Below are 18,900 nucleotides of genomic sequence, written 5' to 3'. Positions count from 1 at the left end.
ACTGCTTTCTGCTGTCCCAAATACTTTTATTAGTTTAAATAAAAGGTTTTATTTATAGAAAATTAAAATAATAAAATCAGTTCTCAGTCTTCGGTTTAAGCCTGTTTTCTTGTATTGGAGTATATTCCTTTCTTTTCATGTGTGGGTCATTGTTTATCCATTTTATTATCAATGTCATCATAGGAAAGTTTATCAGCTTGATTTTAATTTAAAATAACTCTTATGGCACTTTGGTGTTTTAGGTTCCTGATTAATAGAAGTATGCATTCAATTTCTATACCTTCCCTTTTGATGCTATCTTTTAACATGTAACATTTTTTTTGCAGTAGGTCTCCAGCTGCTCTTAAGAAACCAAGCACTGTGGTTGGTTTATAGATTTGGATAAAAGATAAAATCTGAAATGCCAAGAGTGGCATATTAACCATGGTGAAGCTTTGTTTCTCTGACTCATCAAGGTTTCTTATGCTAGGACAGGAATCAACAGCATGACAGCAAGCAATTACAAAGAAGCAACTTGGTTAACTTCAAAATGCAGTTTCCTATAACTTGTCTTAGTAGAACCAACAACATGAGAGTCTTTTTCTTTTTGGATTTTTAATATGGTAATTTGATTTGATTTTTGTTTTTTTCTGTTTTTTATTTAATTTTTATAAAATTACAATTTTTGTTTTTTTATGACAGCGTTTCTCTATGTAGTTTTATAGACCAGGCTGACCTTGAACTCACAGAGATCTGCCTGACTCTGCCTGCCAAGTGCTGGGATTAAAGTTGTGGGCCATCACTGCCTGGCTTGAGAGTCTTATTTTTAAATCTATTTTTGTTCTGATTTTAGTGTGGATGTGTCTTTACTCCCAAAGTTGTGTTGTTCAATCAAAATATTAGTTGTACCAAATTCCTTAGTGCAATAGGTACACAATAATTGTTGAACAAATGTCATAATGTGTAAGGGCTAACTTACATTCTCCTTTAGAAACTAAACATACCAGTTGCATTGTACATAGATAATAAATTGATTTCTTAATAGCAAACAAATAGGAGCCTAGGGAAATGGCTCATTCAACAAGGTACTTGTTCTGCAAGTCTGACAAGCTGAGCCCAGATATCTAGCACCTACTTAAAAAGACAAGGAGAGGAGCACATACCTGTAATTTCAATGCCATGGAGACAGAAGCAGGCAAATAACTGGAGGTTGCTGCCCGGCCAGCCTAGACAATCAGTAAGTTTCAGCTTCAGTTAAAGAACCTCAAAAATAAGGTGAAGAGCAATGTAGGAAAATACTAAAACTCTGGCCCTCTATACACATGTATCTGTATGCACTCATGCATATATTAAACACAAAATAATTAAAATAAATAATAAATAATAAGAATAGACACCTCCTTTTAACATTTGATGATTGTGTGTGTACATGTGTGTACAACACAGCTCACATGTAGAGGTCAAAGGACAATTTTTGTGAGAGTTATCTCTTCATACCATGTTGAATCCTGGGGGATTGAACTCAGGTTGTCAGGCTCAGCAGCAACCACCCTTACCCACAGAGCCATTTTACCAGCCCAAATCCTGAGATCTTTAATCTCAATTTATTTTCCTCCTTCTTTATCATATATTATTTATATCTTGAAGGAGTATCATACACACTAAATGTAAAATTTGTTTGTAGGAGAAGTGTTATTTGAGAAAAAAACCTGTATTTTTTTCAGATCACTTGTAGCAGAAATTAACAGTTTTATTTTAGGTTTGAATTCTACCAATAATAAGTGATTTCCATAGTTACCTGGGTGTAGCACATACCTGCAACCACAGCCCTTGTGAGCCCAAGGCAGAATGCTCAGAGGTTCAAGGCAAGCTTCAGTTGCATATTGAGTTAATAGTCTAGCCTGGACTATATGAGACTCTATAAAATACAAACTATACTAGTGTGCTTCTCTGTTGCTGAGATAAAACACTAACCAAAAGCAACTTGGTGAACAAAATGATTATTTGGCTTACATGTGAGAGTCCATCATGGAGGGAGGCCAAAGGCAGGAACCAGAAAGCAGGAACTGAAGCAGAGAGCATAAAGGAATGCTGATTTGGGGCTTGCTGTCTTATAGCCCAGGAGTAGCATCAGGCTACAGTGATAGCTACAGTGGCCTGAACCACCACACATCAATTATTAGCTATGATAATTTCTCACAGACATGGCTGCAGAGCAGTCTGATCTGGGCATTCTCCAACTTGAGATGCCCTCAAATGATGCTGGGCTATATCAACTTGACAGTTGAAGCTACTGACATAAACAAATGAATGAATGAATATTACCATTGTAATGAATTTGATTTCTCTGTGGTTGCATTATATAAAATAAAGGGAACATGTTTATGCAAGAGCATTTGGAAAATATAGAAATACCATAAAGATGATGATTAAAAATGTCCATAATTCCAACAAATGAGAAAACTGCATCATTCATTATTTTAAAGGAAAATTTATTTAGAAAACAAGTTTAATTCTTTCTGAACGTTTTTTTCAAAACTTTTGCACATTTTAAAAAGATGTATATATTTTATGTATTTGTGTGTTTTGCCTGCATGTATGTCGTTTACAACACACATGTGCCTGGTGCTTGCATAGGTCATAAGAGGGTGCTGGATCCCCAGCAACTGAAGTTATGGACAGTCGTGAGTCACTATGTGAGTGCTGGGACTTGAACCCAACCCATCTGCAAGAACAATTAACCACTGAGCCATCAATCCAGACTCATCTTTCCTGACTTCAATAAGAATTATCTTTTAGATAGTCAATTTTCATTTTAAAGCTACTTAACTCTTCCTCATTAATCTGTTTTCTTTAATATAGTGAATGCCTTGATTTAGCTAGTTTATGGGCCCATTGTGCCTATCTCATTGTGTTTTGAACAGGCCGAGAAAGTTCAAGTTCTAGTTCCACAGGGAAGTCCAGAAGAACAGCATATGATAGATGGGAGAGTCAGCTGTGGAAAGATAAGAAGTTTAGCCTGAGAGACCACCTACATTACAGTCATGTTTATCCTGAAAGTGTTCCACGGAAATTTGTTCTGGAGTATGGAAAGTTTCTTGCCAAGCAGTATAATACTCAACCATCAAAATACATACCTCCTGAAGGAAAGCAACCCAAACTCGATGAATTTCAGAGTGCCCGAAGCCTTGGACACTTTGAAGTAACCATCTTAGGTAGGTGAACTGCTCTTCCATTATTCTTGAATACTATTAATTTAATGTATTTACTTGTATTTATTTGTTTATTTATAACTTAATGCATTTATTAAATATAGATAGAAGTTAAACTTAAAAAAATATAAGCACCCTCTCCATACAGAAGTCCAAGGCGGGGCGGGGGGGGCGTTCTCTTTGGCTCAAACTAAATGAGAGAAGTGTTAATTCTGAAATTAAGCTCAGATTGTTGGCTTCTCAACACTAGCGAGTCCTTAGAAATTTGGGGGGATATGAGAATGAGAACTAATAGAGCTTTCCTTTACCCATGATGGATATAGGACTACTCTTTGTTGATCTTTCCATCCATAGTATTAGTGCTAAGGGCCCTAACTTTCACCAGTGTTATTTTTCACCATTATTCCCTTCTTCCCCTTCTTTTCCTGTTTCCTCACATGTAAATATGCATACATGGAGTATAAGGTATAAATATTCATGTATAATGAGAAATCTAACTTTCAGATGGTCTTCACTAGACTCTGGTGCTTGATTTTGTCAGGTTCTTTATCAAACTTAGTTCCACATCTAGGAAACAAAACCCATACCAAGATTTCCCATATGTCACATAAAGTAACAACAGAAACAAAGAGTCATAAAGAAACACAGAGACTGAATGTTTTTTTCTCCTTTAACATGCTACAGATTGATTGAAGCAGATTGACTGTAAGTCTCAGCTGACTCATAGGTAATTGTCACTTTTTATTAGCTTTGGCTATGAGTCAGCTAAAAGCAAGAATAGGGTATAAAGAACACAAATTTGTCATTCTGCTCACCAGATTGAGTCGATGTTAGAAGTGTGCTATTTTTATATAAATGTTATCTTACCTCTTTTCAAGGATGGTTTAGAGATGAAAGATGAGGCATTTATGAATTTTAAAGGAAGGATAGAATGTAGGTGTCACTAGCTTCGTAAAGATAACCAATTTACTACCATTTGACAGTAATTTTTCCATGAGCATTTTGGCATGGAGAAATGACATTCTTTTATTTATTTGATTGCATATTCAGTTTCAGAGCTAAAGAAAACTTACATGGTTTCAAGTCTCACACTCAGGCTTGGCAGAAAGCAGGCTATGATTAAAAATTTAGATTTCCTCAGTCTCAACCACTTTTTTTCCAAAGAAAACAAATATTAAATATTGGAATAATATTTTTAATTCAAACAAAATTTAAGTATAAATATACCATGTAAAGTTATTATATTATTAACATAGTTACAAATGAGCTTTTGTCTTCAACTAGCTTTGATTTGCAAAGGTATAAAAATATGTCTACCTTAACCTTCTAATTTTCATAATCACCAATATCAATGAAGCATATTTAAATAAATCTCACAAAATAATATGTTTTCACATGTTATTTTATAACCCATAAATTCTGGTCTTTAATGGTTTAAATTAATACAGAGATAAAATGTATAGAGCTAAGATATGGAAATGGGTCTTCTAATTGTCAGACAACAACCTTGGTGAGAAGGTACAGCCTATCAAAATCAATTTGAGTTTAGTTCCTGGTGTGTAAACAGGTATTTACAGGTCTCAAACTATTAGGCACACATTAGGATCAAACCAGGAAACTTGAAAGTAGCAAAATATTCCAAGCCACTTGAACATTTAATAATCTATGGTCTTTCACTCACAGGTTTGAACCATGAGATTGCAATTGATGTTGCATTTCTACCTATGTATTCTCCGGAAGATGTCCGCACATCTCAAATAGACACGTTTTTGACCTGCATGAACTACAGTTGTGTGTACCCACCAGAAGCACCTGGCAGTGGAAGATTGTCAGATATCAAGGAAGTTGCAGGTGACTTGTTTTTGTTTAGAAAAAAAAATACTATAAACGATCCTAACCTTTTCTCAATGGCAGAATTTTTATTATTTAAACTACTGTAGCCTTACTCATTTGCTAAGTGTCCCCCTAAGAGTTAAATGTGAGTGTTTCTTTTAAATAAATTAAATAGCTTGTTTCTATTCCAATGAGCCACAAAGAACATTTTTTACCATTATAATTACTTCATCAGTCTGACAGGGTATGCACATGAAGTAGTGTAAATCTTCCCTTTTGTCCTCTATACTTTTGCTGCATAATTGCCTCAAATTATAATATGATAGTAATGTACTACAGTATTGTTTTCTCATAAATGTTTGGTTATTCAAGTGTTATCCATTCCACTCCTTTAGGACTTCTAAGACCATATATGATCCCAATAGCAAAACGTTTCAGCTATTTATGTTGTTTCATACAATACCAACTAAGTTTCCCATTCTGTACTTATAAACTTAGCACTGCAATTATAGTTGTCTTGTTCATTCTGGTGTTCTTTCTATTTCTTGAGCACATTTCATTTTCATTGAGCTCAACAAGATAATGCATTTGAAAGAGCATTTAAGAAAGCCATTTATTACAAGTTTCTGTTGGGTCTCTCCAAGCTGATGAAACTCTAGAATCTCTGTTGATTTGGAGCATGTCTTATGAATTCTATCTGATGGTGACATAACTTGACATTACTGGTTGTGCAAACTGAGTTGAGTATCTAAATTTATGAGATTCAGGATTTTTCCTATTTTATCTTGCAATATCATTTCCTTGCAATGTCATTTCACAGCCCCTTGGGCTTTCCTAACAATTGTATTCATATTTTTTCATATCTACTCTGTCACATTTTTCTGGTATATACATATACAGTTCTTGATACACAAATTGTAGGTCAGAGTTCCCACTTATCTTCTCATTGTTAGGGCCAGTATTCTTCCAGTCATTATTAGCATGGTCACATGAAAAGTACCTGGTACCAGTCTGCTAAGTAGTTAATATTTGGACATGAAGGACACAGATCACTAGAGGAGAAAGGTGAAGTGCTAACTAAAAGCAAAGTGATTCATTGTGAGTGGAATATCACATCTTTTATGATAAAGCAGTAATAATGGTAGTGTTGATGTAATTCTGTGCTGATCAGTGTTCCTGACCTTTCGACTAATCCTCATAGAAAGCCTGTCAAAATGAACACTGCTACGCCCTATTTACAGGTAGCCACACTGAAATTCAGTGTTTTTCCTGCATAAATTACAGAGCTTGGATTTGAATCTGAAAATTTGCCTGATTCCAAACTTTTCCATTTCTTTCACGATTCTAGCATGTGAGATCAAAATAGGCTTGGTGATATAAAACAGTGGCTCATGGGATAACACTGGTGTCATCTTTTAAACACTATAAGCTACATTTTTAATCACAAAAGCTATGTGATTGTATTAATAATTTAAATTTTCTAACAGTTGCAGAAAAATCCTGTGTAAAAGTGAAAGTTCCCCTTTTTATATCCCCAGGTCCAGCCTTTCTCACTTATTTATATGTTTACTAATTACAATTTTCTATCAAATAAATGCACATAAGTTGAATTCTATAGAAATAGCTTTATAATCCCCCCAAGTACACCTTGGATAGTTTCCATACCTGTATGTATAGCAAGAGCTATCTTATCCTTTTCAGAAAGAACAAAATATTCTACTCCATTGCTGTACCAAAATTTGCTTTAATGGTCCCTTATTGAATAGTGTTTAAGATTGGTTCCAACCAGGCATGTTATGTAAAAATAAGTCTTTTGTTTGTTTATTTTGCCTTTCCTAGAAACTTCACTGCTATCCTGTTTTGCATTTTCCTATGAATATTATTTACCTTATTATTAACTTGTGGATTGTCTTTTCACATTTGAAAATTTATTCTTCATTATATCCTAAAAATACTTTTACCCAGTTTGACATTTATTGAAAGGGATCCATGCTTTGGTATTTAAGTAATATTATTCTTAAGTACTCAACTATATCATGATTTATTTGTGGCTCCTTGTTTTATGTCTTATTCAAAGGCATCACTAGTTCAAAACTATAAAAAGTCCCTCTTGTCCCAGGGAGATGGCTCAGTCAGTAAAGTGTTTGCTGTACAAGCATGAGGATCTGAGTTTGGATCCCTAGCATCCATATAAAATCTGGGCTTGGTGACAGAGACAAAGACAGGCAGATCCCTGGTTGCTTGGAGGCCAGCCAGGGTAAATGTTCAGCAAGTACCTGGCCCCAGTGAGAGATTCTCACACTGGAATGACACCTAAGGTTGACTGCTGGCTTCCACATACATACAAACACACATGTATATACATATACCCAAACCATTGTTTAGGGAGATATTTTTATAGTTTTCTTTTTCCTCAATATATATTTTTATTGTGATCAAATGGCAGAAACTTAAGTGGTAATTTTCATCTCTTCTTCTTCAAAGCCCTTGGTAACTTTTCCACTTTCTCTAAGAATTTGCCTAATATAGGTATTTCATTCAAGTGAAGTAATACAATATTTGCCCTGTTGTTTTTTCTTGTTTAACTTAGCATAACATTGTCAGGGTTCATCCATGTTATAATATGTATCAGAATTTCATTCTTTTTTATGACTGAATGATTTCTCATTATATTATATATCCCATTTTGATTGGCCGTTCATCTGTTAAATTTCTAGAAATTTAGCTTATTTACAACTTCGGATATTATAAATAATTAGCTATGAGCATTTGTATACAAGTATGTTTTTGGATCCATGTTTTCAGTTCTTCTGCTGCATGTAATTACCTAGAAATAGAATTACTGAACTATATTATGTTCTATGTATAAGTTTTTGAGGAACAGCCAAACTATTTTCTATAGTAATTACACTATTTAACATATCCCACCAGCAATGTATGACGATTATAGTTTCTCTACAGCCTTACCAACATGTGTTAATTTCTGATTTATTTAGTTTTAAAATAATTACACATTTATTTTTAAATTGTATGTGCATATGCGTGTGTGCATACCTGTGTGTGTATATGTACACACACTATGTTACACACATGCATGCCATGGGGTACATTTGGAGGTCAGAGGACATCTTGTAGGAGTCAGTTCTTTCCTTCAACTCTGTGGATTCCAGGGATCAAACTCAAGAGGTCAGACTTCCTCCATGTGTTCTTATCCCTGGGACATCTTTTATTATTATTATTATTATTATTATTATTATTATTATTAATTCAAGTTAGGGAACAGGCTTGTTTCACATGTAATTCCCCTCTCCCTCTCCCTCCCCTCACCCCCATTCCTTCTCCCCCACCTCCAACCTACCCCCCACCCCATCCACCCACCACTCCCCAGGCAGGGTAGGGCCCCCAACCTGGGCTCCACCAAGTCCACCAAATCTTCCTGTGCTGGGCCTAGGCCCCTCCCCATGTGTTCAGAGACAGAGCACATCCCTTCAAGTGGGATGGGCTCTCAAAGTCCCCCACACACACCAGGGCAAAACGCCAGTCCACCTCCGGAGGCTCCCAGGAGTACAGGGGCCTCCCCATTGGCATCCATGATCAGGGGGCTGGATTAGTACCGTACTGGCCTCCCAAAGAGCGTCTGGGGTCGATATGCTTTCCCTTTTTCAGGCCAACTGTTTCTGTGGGTTTCTCCAACCTGGTACAGACCCCTTCATTCTTCATTCCTCCCTCTCTTCAACTAGGTTCCAGATTTCAGCTCAGTGTATTTCTGTGGATGTCTGTCTCTGCTTCCATCAGCCACTGGATGAGGACTCTAGGATAGCATAGAGAGTAGTCATCAATCTCATTCTAGGGGAAGGGCTTCTAGGCCATCCTCTCCTCCACTGCCCGGACTGTCAGATCGTGTCATCCTTGTAGGTCTCTGGAGATCTTCCTAGTTCCAGATCTCTTCTCGGACCTATAGTGGCTCCCTCTGATATGGTATCTCTCATCCTGCTCTCTCTCCTCTATTCTTCCCCCAACTCAATATATCTGCTCCTCCATTTCTTCTCCTCTACTCTTCTTCTTGTGCTCTTATTGTGGCAGCACCCACTCCCCTACCCTCATGCTCTCAATTAGCTCGGGAGTTCATGCCACTTCCCATTCCTGGGGTCCATTTATCCCTTAGAGTCATTCATGATTTCTAGTTTCTTTGGGGAAGAGGATTATAGGCTGGTAAACCTTTGCTCTATGTCTAAAAATCATATATGAGTGAGTACATACCATGTTTGTCTTTTTGTGATTGGGTTACCTCACTCAGGATGGTTTCTTCTAGTTCCATCCATTTGCCTGTGAATTTCAAGATTCCATTGCTTTTTTCTGCTGAGTAGTACTCCATTGTATAAATGTACCACATTTTCTCTTTCCATTCTTCAGTTGAGGGGCATCTAGGTTGCTTCCAGGTTCTGGCTATTACAAACAATGCTGCTATGAACATGGTTGAACATATGTCCTTGTTGTATGGGACATCTTGAAGTCCCTGTTTTGTTGTGTTGCTCTTTATCTTGTTTTATTTACAGCTGTACTAATGGAAGGAGGTGTTGTTTTTGAGAGTTTGTTTCTGCATTTCTCCTAATTACTAATGATTTGAGTGTCTTTTCATGTACATATAGGCCTCATGTATGTCTTTGGAGAACTTTCTATTCAAGTCCTTTGCTCATCTTTTAATTTTTAGTGGGATAAGTTGTCATTAATGTTGCTTGTTTTTACAGTTTAAATTTTTAATCCATTTAGAATTAATTCATATGGAGGATGAGATAGGTATCTAGCTCTTTATATTTTTACAAATGATTAGTCATTTATCACAAATCATTTAACAAATTTTACTAATATAAATCCCTCTTGGTATTTTAATCATAAAGTAGAAGGATATACATATGTACATATATGTGTATATATACACACATGAAAATATTATGTTAATGTATCCATTGAACAACAGTTTACAACAGTAGTACAATACAGAAGAATTTTCACATATTTAGAAAACATTTTATTTTGTGTGATATTTTGTTTTTGGTCTGACAGATAAAGCTTGCCTGGAGATCAAAGGGAGGAGCTAGACACTAGCTAACCATAGAGGTCTGGAGGTCCCTACAGACAGGAGACAGGAAGTGATAAGGCAGGCCTTAGACAGGATCTCCGCCCTTCTTGGTCTGAGATTTCATAGTGGTAAGAGCTCTAGTGGCTGACTGCTCTGCTTCTCTGATCTTTCAGCTTTCACCCCCTAATATGTGACTCAGGCTTTTTATTATTAAGACTAATTAGGATCATGAATCATTTTATTCTCTGTGTAATAATGGCTTCCCATATTGATTTCAGAAATGAGAATTACTACACTGTATTATATGGTATAGTTACAAAGCAGCTCTAAAGCCATAGTGGCTAAGCACGATTACAGTTTCTTTCTTGCTCAAGTGTAATGCAATCAGTCAGCAGCTCCCTTCTGAACCTAGCTGTTTCCTTGTTGCTAACCCAGCAGGAGAAAGTGAATTGTCAAGGCAAATGAAGAAATGTAAGACAAAATCATTTTTATTTACTTTGGACAAGAAATAATACATCACTCCAACTCATGTTCCCATTTGCCAGAACTATTACATGATACCAGAAAACTATATAGAGACCAGGGTACTTTCTCTTTTCTGTGACCAACAATAAGAAGTACTGGGAACACAGGGGGTTCCTCTATCACATTCACTTTATACATTTTCCTAAAGTATGTAATTCTAACAACTTCATGCAAATTTACAAAAGCTCATCTTATATAAATAAAAAATTTATATTCCCTTTTCCAAGACTTCTGTGACATTAATATTTTAATTTTGTAATGGAAGGATCTTCTTAAATAAAAATAATGCTCATATACTAAAGTTTTCTGTATGTTGGCAACTATTGTAAGAGCTTCATATGTATTTCATCCTCAAGACAGTCTATGATGTAGGTACTTAATATGCAAATTGACAGTAAATTGTCAGTTACTCAAAGTGTAACATAACTAATACAGTCAGCCAGAAAGAAGTCTTCAGTTTATGTTATAGATGGTACATAAGTCAATTTTAAAAGTCACTATATGGTATCTTTTGGTTGCTTCAGTTAGCATCAAATATGAAGATCTTGAATTTTTTCAAAGTATTTGGTTTAATATTCTTCACAAATAAAGAAGATAATTATATAGTAATAGCAATTGTTAGTAATATCCATTGTATTTTACTAGATTTGCACCAGTTTGAATCATTCATTAGGGTAATTTTTCTTTGGATTTTTAAAAATGGGTCTAGTAGAGGAGGATCTATTGTGAAGTTATTGAGTCAGAGGTCCCATGCATTACATGTAAGGCTCATTTAATACTCATAAACCCTTTGTATGCTTTCATTAAGCCACAAAAAATCAAAATCTCTGGACTTTAGTACAATTTGTATCTCTAGCATAAGAAGTGAAAAGCATATACCATGATGCCATACTGTATATAATAAGTCATCATGTAAATTTAATTGTTAGTCCTCAATGTTTTTATTATTTTGTATTTAAAACAAAGTTCTGGTCACATATTGTCAGTGAACTCTATTGTTCATTAGCTTAATAGTGGTAACTAGTGTTTGACAGCTTCCTTAAAATATGAGTGCCAAAAAATTGGAGAAAGCAAAGAAAACTATTTCTCCTAAAATTTTCAAATTAGCTCTGTTCCACATACTTCATTGTGTAACCAGGCCAGCTGTAATGCTGCCTTGGGCTTCGCTTCCTCCTGAAGTATAAATGGACATTTCCTATCCTGACCACCCAGTTCCAAATGACCAACTCAGAGGCTGAATATCAATTATAAATTCTCAGCTGATAGCTCAGGCCAATTACTAACTTGCTCTTGCATTTAAAGTTATCCCATATTCCTTATTTACTCTCTGCCACATAGTGATACCTTTATTAACCTGGCATGTTTATCTCCTGCTCAATCTGTGTCTGGCTGTCGACTCCTCTAACTCTGCCCTTCCTCATCCCATCACCCTCATTTTGACTTTCCCACCTAACCAGTGAAAGTAGTATACATTCACTGTGTACAGAAGGATTATTCCACAGCACTGAATTCTGCCACAAGTGGGTGATCATAGTCTTTTCAGGCCTTCTCAGGCCATATAACAAACCCTGGGTGTGGGCATGGTCTTCTTACATGAGATCTTTTTTAAAAACCTGTTCTCTTATGTATCTTATTTCCCAATTTCTTTGCTATCCTGTATTTTTGGTCTGTTGCTCATTCTAACTCTGCTTCCCTCACCAATACTTTATATTATATGCTTTTAACAAAAACTTCTGTTGGGAATCCACCATAGTTATGAAAATGCATCAAACTGGGTGAAACAAAAGCAAGCTCTTCTGTCTTTGAAGTAACTGTCAAGGCAAAACACAATGGCATCAATGAAGGTACATTCTTCATTGGTTCCTTTAATCTAGCAAACTACCTGGGATATGAATTGCTCTACTCATGGTTACCAGTTATCTGGAGTATCAATGGTGGTAAGGAAACAATTTAAAGCTCTCAAGCATGCTGGAACCACAACACAGCAATTTCTTTCTTTACAAATATTTGTCTTGATTGTTCTAAATATTTATATGTTCTGCAATTTGGTATATGTCAGGTCTGAGAATTTTGCCAACTTACAATGTGCATGATTAGATAGAAAGAGACCTGGAGTAGCCTACTACACCTTTTCCAGTAATACCATTCACCTGATACGTTTTGTATAAAAAGGTTCATGGGAGTATACGAAGCTGTCTTAGTTCTGAACAATACACTTTGAAAGAATACTGGTACATGCACATTCACATGTAAGCATGCATATTAAAGAAATTAAAATATATATGATACATTTGTGATTTGCTTTATACATTGTAGATTTTTCCAAAATAATAATTAATTGCATAGAAAAATAAAAATAAAATAACTGATCTTTGTACTTCTTTAAAATCTAAGATGTTTGTTTGTAACCTTGAAAATATGTAAATTTGCTTTACTCAATAAAAAGAAAGGATAAAGAAAGAAAAATAAACATTCTAGGACATGTAAGAACATTATTGAATACATCTGTTGATAGATTGATTTCTGTCTGGAGAAGTTTGGTAAATGCATGTGATGAATTACAAAGAAGATTAGAGACATCATTAAGAAAAAGATCATCCAGTTTGTGTGATTATAAATCCAAGTAAATATTTAACTATTTTACAATACTTACCATCTGTTTTTCACTTTTAGGTGATATTGTAAAAGCAGCAGCTGAACTGGATAGAGTCCACATCATCTGTATCTTGGATATCTGCAATTTGGGTGACAATAAAGTGGAAGTCTGTTTGCAGAAAATTTATACTCCAGAATAGGCTCCTTAAAGATTAGCAGACACAATAATTACAGGGTATATATAGAAAACTGCTTTAAACAGAATCTTATTATTTTCTTGGTATTTTCATCAGACTATTACATGACCTCTAAAGTAAAGGGATTTTCAGTTTATCTTGTATTTGGCACTCTCACTTCAGATTGAAAAGAGCCATCAAGGCAATTTTATGTCAGACATTACTTTACTTGCATGTGACTATTATCTTAACTTGTAACAACTTATATTTTACGGTTCCTTTTTAAAAGTGTATTTTTATTCCAAAATCTCAGTACAATGTATCTTGCCCAACACAATTCAACATCTTCCTGACTTTATTCACATATGGTGATAAATCTTGCTTGACAAATTCAAAGACTGAGTTATCATTCTCCTAATGGGATCACCTAAATTTATTATAAGCAAGGTAGTTCCTATCACATCCAGAAAGCTACACACAGATAGCAATAATATATTTGCCTCCAATCTCTACATTTGCTATAAATGAATATGCTAAATTACTTTGTCATAAAAATTTCAACCCTTTACTGCAACTTCCAGTGCCTTGAAGTTTTAAGTATTTTGACCAGTGTATAATGTTAAAGCCCGATGCTACAATATATCTCCATTCCTACTGTGTTCATTTGTAATTTCAGTATATGTGATGTGATTTTAAATAGTGAAATTTTACCTTACAATAATATCTGAAGTACTTCTATTGAAAGTAAAAGGACAGTAACTAAGGGAATTTGCTTCAGTCTGGTTCCCTACTGTGTTTTAAAGGTAAATTGTCACTATACCTTTGTAATGACCTGTGTCTGACACCCATGTGGCTAGATAAGTGGACCAAAACAACTGTCACATGAGATTAGCTATTTCTATATCAAAGATGAGTCTGATTGTAGTCGAGGTACAAACTCACAAGATTTCCATATAGCCCTGTAATTTTGTGATATGATATGCTATACAGTTTTAATGTGGTAGGCAGCCTAAAAACTTAAAGGGATATTATATTTTGTTCATAAAGGTGTTCAGCCTCCTTGATAACTGTATTGAATGGTTAATTATAAACTGAATCCTTGTGTTACTAGTTTCAGAGTGATATTAAATAAAGTTGAAATGCAGTAACTCTTTTGGTCTTCTGTCTCATTGTGAACATGGTTCATTTGTGTCTTCCATATTGAAGCGCTATATATATGATTGTAAGTGAGTCAAGGTGATTTTCCCATGTAAGTTTGAAGACTTGCTTTTCAATTAGAATTTGGGATTTGTAGTTAACTCATTACAATTTTTAAGGGGAAATTTGATTTTAGAACCACATCCTTAAGGGGGAATTGAAATAGCTGTTAGTTGAAAGCCACCAACAAAGATATAAAAACCACATAGGCATGCTTTCTGGTCTTCCATTGAATGGAAAATAACTATTCTTAACCTTTTGGAGTTTTTTATTTAAAATTGTTTTCATTTTACATACCAACTCCAGTTCCTCCTCCCTCCCCTTCTCCCTTCTCCAGCCTCCCCCATCCCACCTCTATCCACTCTACAGAGGGGGTAAGGCCCTCCTTGGGGAGTCAACAAAGTCTGGCATCCCAAGTTGAAGCAAGGCCAAGCCTCTCCTCAGTGTATCAAAGCTGAGCAAAGTATCCCCTCATAGGGAATGGGCTCCAAAAAGCCAGTTCATGCGCCTGGAATAGTTCTTGGTGCCACTGCCAGGGGTGCTCCCCACAGATCAAGCCACATACCTATACCCACATTCAGGGGACCTAGTTCAATCCCATTCAGGTTCCCCAGCTGTCAGTCCAGAGTCTGTGTGCTCCCACTAGCTTGGGTCAGCTGTCTCTGGGTTTCCCAATCTGCCCTTCCTCTATAATCAGATTAGTGACTACCCTAATTGTCATCATAGACCCTACATCCAATAACTTATGTAAGCAGATGCAGTGATCCACAGGCAAGCACTAGGCTGAGATCCTGGAGTTCATTTGGAAAGAGGGAGGAGAAATCATATGAGCAAGTGGTGTCAAGTTTTTGAAGTTTTAAAAATAACTTCTAGAAATTTATATGCCAGCGGCTGGGACTTGTTACTCTTGCAGTGGACCTGGGTCTGGTTCCCAGTACCCACGTGTTGACTCACAACCACCTGTAAACCTGGTTCCAGCATATCTGACACTCTGTAGGTACTAGGCATACATGTGGTACACATAAATATATGTAGATAAACACTCCTACACATAAAGCAGCATAAATGTTTTTTTATTTTAAGAAATTTATATTCTACTAATGTATATATCCGAATTCAGAGTTAAACATCTGTGTCCATACTTTTGCTTGTTACAGAAGGTACATATTTACTGTGACTGGTTCCCAAGGGAGGTAGCAAACTATCATCAGAAGAATATTAATTTCAAATATACTCGAGTGAGGCCATCTTCCAAGAAACAAGTCAGTTGGTAAAAGACAAAATAATATATACTTAAGGACCACGGTCTTTCACTAGAATTTCTAATTTTGAATACTACATGACAGATAGGCATCAAAATACTTGAGTAAGATAGTAAAGAGACAATTTGAAAATATGTTTTCTGACAAATATATATTTAATTTATTTTATTGTTTAATTATGTGGAGCTGGGGAGAGACATGGGCACCTGCACCTGTATTGTCCAAAAGAAATCATCAGGTTCCCTAGACTGGAGTCACAGTCACGGTATAAGTTATCTTTGGTTTTATGGACTGAAATACTTTGGGTATATACCCTAGAGGTATATCTTGGTCATGGTTGTTCTATTTTTATTGCTTTGAGAAGGCTCCATACTGATTTCCATACAGCCTGCACAAATTTTATGTTCTTACCAGTAGCAAATAAGGTTTCCACTTTTTTCATGTTATTGCAATCTGTCTTCTTGATGGTAGCCAGTATGGCTGGGAGAAATGGAATCTCCCAGTAGTTTTAATTTACATTTTCTTGAAGGCTAAGGTCCATCAGCAATTTAAAGTGTTTTTCCCTTTCTGTTTCTTGTTTTGAGAACTATCTATGCATCTCATTAGCAGTTTAATTTGAAATTCATTATCTTGAATATTAATATTTTTAGCTGTATAGTTGGCAAAGACATTATCCAATCATTAGTTTGTCTCTTTTTTAAAAATTAGAAACAAGCTTCTTTTACATGTCAATCTCAGTTCTCTCTCCTTCCCCTCCTCCCGGCCCCGCACCCCCTATCCCAACCCCTTTCTGCTCCTCAGGGAGGGTGAGGCCTTCCATGGGGATCTTTAAAGTCTGTCCTATCATTTGGAGCAGGAAGTAGGCCCTCCCCTGTGTGTCTAGGCTGAGAGAGTATACCTCTATGTGGAATGGGCTCCCAAAGTCCATTTGTGTACTAGGGATAAATACTGATCCACTACCAGAGGGCCCATAGATTGTCCAGACATCCAAACTGACTTCCTACTTCAGGGGGTCTGCAATAGTCCTATGCTGGTTTTCCACCTATCAGTCTGGGGTCCATGAGCTCCTCCTTATTCAGGTCAGCTGTTTCTGTGGGTTTCATCAGCCTGGTCTTGACCCCTTTGCTTATCACTCCTCCCTCTCTACAACTGGATTCCAGTTCAGTTCAGTGTTTACCTGTGGGTGTCTGCTTCTGCTTCCATCAGCTACTGGATGAAGGTTCTAGGATGGCATATAAGGTAGTCATCAATCTCATTATCAGGGGAGGGCATTTAAGGTAGCCTCTCCACTATTGCTTAGATTGTTAGTTGGTGTCATCCTTGTAGATCTCTGGACATTTCTCTAGTGCCAGATTTCTCTTTAAACCTATAATGGCTCTCTCTATTATGGTATCTCTTTTCTTGCTGTCCTCTATTTTTCCCCTGACTAAATCTTCCTGCTCTCATGTCCTCCGCTCCCCTCCTCTTCTCCCCTTCTCTACTTCTCTCCCTTCCAGCTCCCTCTCCCATCCCACATGCTCCCAATTAGCTCAGGAGATCTTGTCCCTTTCCCCATCTCCGGGGCGGGGGAGGGGGGGACCGACCATGTTTGTCTCTCTTAGGGTCCTCCTTGTTTCCTAGCTTCTCTGACAGTATGGATTGTAGGCTGGTACTCCTTTGCTCTATGTCTAAAATCCATATATGAGTGAGTATATACAATTTTTGTCTTTTTGTGACTGGGTTACCTCACTCAGGATGGTTTCTTCTAGTACCATTCATTTTCCTGTTTTTGTGTACAAACGAAGACAAAGGGTCCCCGAGAGAGTTGTATTTGCACAAAAATGTGACAATAGTTGCAGAATTGGCATTTGTGAAAAGTGTAATGTGCCAGATACTCCATATATACTTAGAATGCCATGCTTAAGGCAAATAAGCATCAACGTGCCTTTGAAATGCAAGGCTCTGTATATAGGAATTACCTGGAAGAGTTACTTAAAAGGAGAAATCTGGACTAGAAATATAGTTCAGTGATAGAGTGTTTAACTTGTACTGGGCCCTCGGCTCAATTCCCAGTACTACAAAGCAAATTAAAATAAAATAAAATTTTTGCCCCCCTCAGGTCCTAATGCAGGATGTTGGAGTGAGGGAGCCTTGAATCATTAGTCTAGTAACTTTCTAAAAAATTCTATTCTAGGTGTTCCACAAAGAAAACTATGAAAATACTAAACAAGCATTGAAACTACTAATACCACCCCCACGAATTACTTTAAAACTTAATGTGAAAATCGAGTATTTAATCTGTTAAATCTTCTGCAACCACAAAAGCTTTAAGAGCAATTTAAAATTATCAAAGTTGTGACTGTAAAAACCATAAAAGGAAAACATAAAAGCACTCATATACAAGTTATATAGTTCTGGTAATCATATAAAGTCGCACACTTCAACCTCCAGAGCAATTTAACCTACCAGTTTGTCCTCAGTGCAGCAGCACTACCACAAAATGTTATGGGAGAGCTGTTGTTTGGAAGGCACATAATGATGTGACTTGTTCAGAAGCAAAATGGGGGTTGAAAGGAGTCTTTTTAGGACCATCAGAATCTGACTTCTATCAGATTTCACTAGCTTGTCATGAATCTGTTTAAATGACTTCATTTTCCTGATAGGAGAGTGGAAATTAACTTTCTGGAACTTCATTATATTCCATATTGAATGTTGATGTGAAGTTTTCCACAAATAATTGGCCATCAGAAAGTTATTTGTGGACAATAACATAGTAACAGTAATAATTTTTCAGTCTTATCATCTCTCTTATATTTAACACGCCAAAATGGTGGTGTTCAAAGAAAAACTATGAACAGCTTGTGTTTACTTTTGAATAGAACATAAGATATGTGGCCTTGACATTTTTCAATTCAATTGTAGTTATTAATTATATTATGAATATGTTTACAACATTAATAACTTAGTTACGTAAGAAAAGACAAAAAGAAGCACTTCCATTGCTCTTGTCCATGAACAGTATTTCCTACTTTCTGAAGGACTGTTTGCTGGATTCCCCCAGT

At 36.2% G+C, this 18,900-nt stretch overlaps 1 protein-coding gene across 6 annotated transcripts in view; it reads left to right on the top strand.

The window, feature by feature from the left end:
- Window positions 1-14,548, top strand: part of Radx (RPA1 related single stranded DNA binding protein, X-linked) — a 147,154-nt gene extending 132,606 nt beyond the window's left edge. For all 6 annotated transcript variants that reach the window (XM_035450219.1, XM_035450218.1, XM_035450217.1 and 3 more), the window contains 3 exons: window positions 2,904-3,194; window positions 4,875-5,042; window positions 13,303-14,548. In XM_035450219.1, the coding sequence (XP_035306110.1) occupies window positions 2,904-3,194; window positions 4,875-5,042; window positions 13,303-13,424 (581 nt within the window). In that variant the 3' untranslated portion in view covers window positions 13,425-14,548. The remainder of the gene's footprint in view (window positions 1-2,903; window positions 3,195-4,874; window positions 5,043-13,302) is intronic.
- Window positions 14,549-18,900: the final 4,352 nt, after the last annotated feature.

Source organism: Cricetulus griseus, chromosome X (assembly GCF_003668045.3).
Source record: "Cricetulus griseus strain 17A/GY chromosome X, alternate assembly CriGri-PICRH-1.0, whole genome shotgun sequence".
Classification (NCBI taxonomy): Eukaryota; Metazoa; Chordata; class Mammalia; order Rodentia; family Cricetidae; genus Cricetulus; species Cricetulus griseus.
Note: the sequence above shows the minus strand (reverse complement) of the source record. Positions and strands in the feature narration are given on the sequence as shown.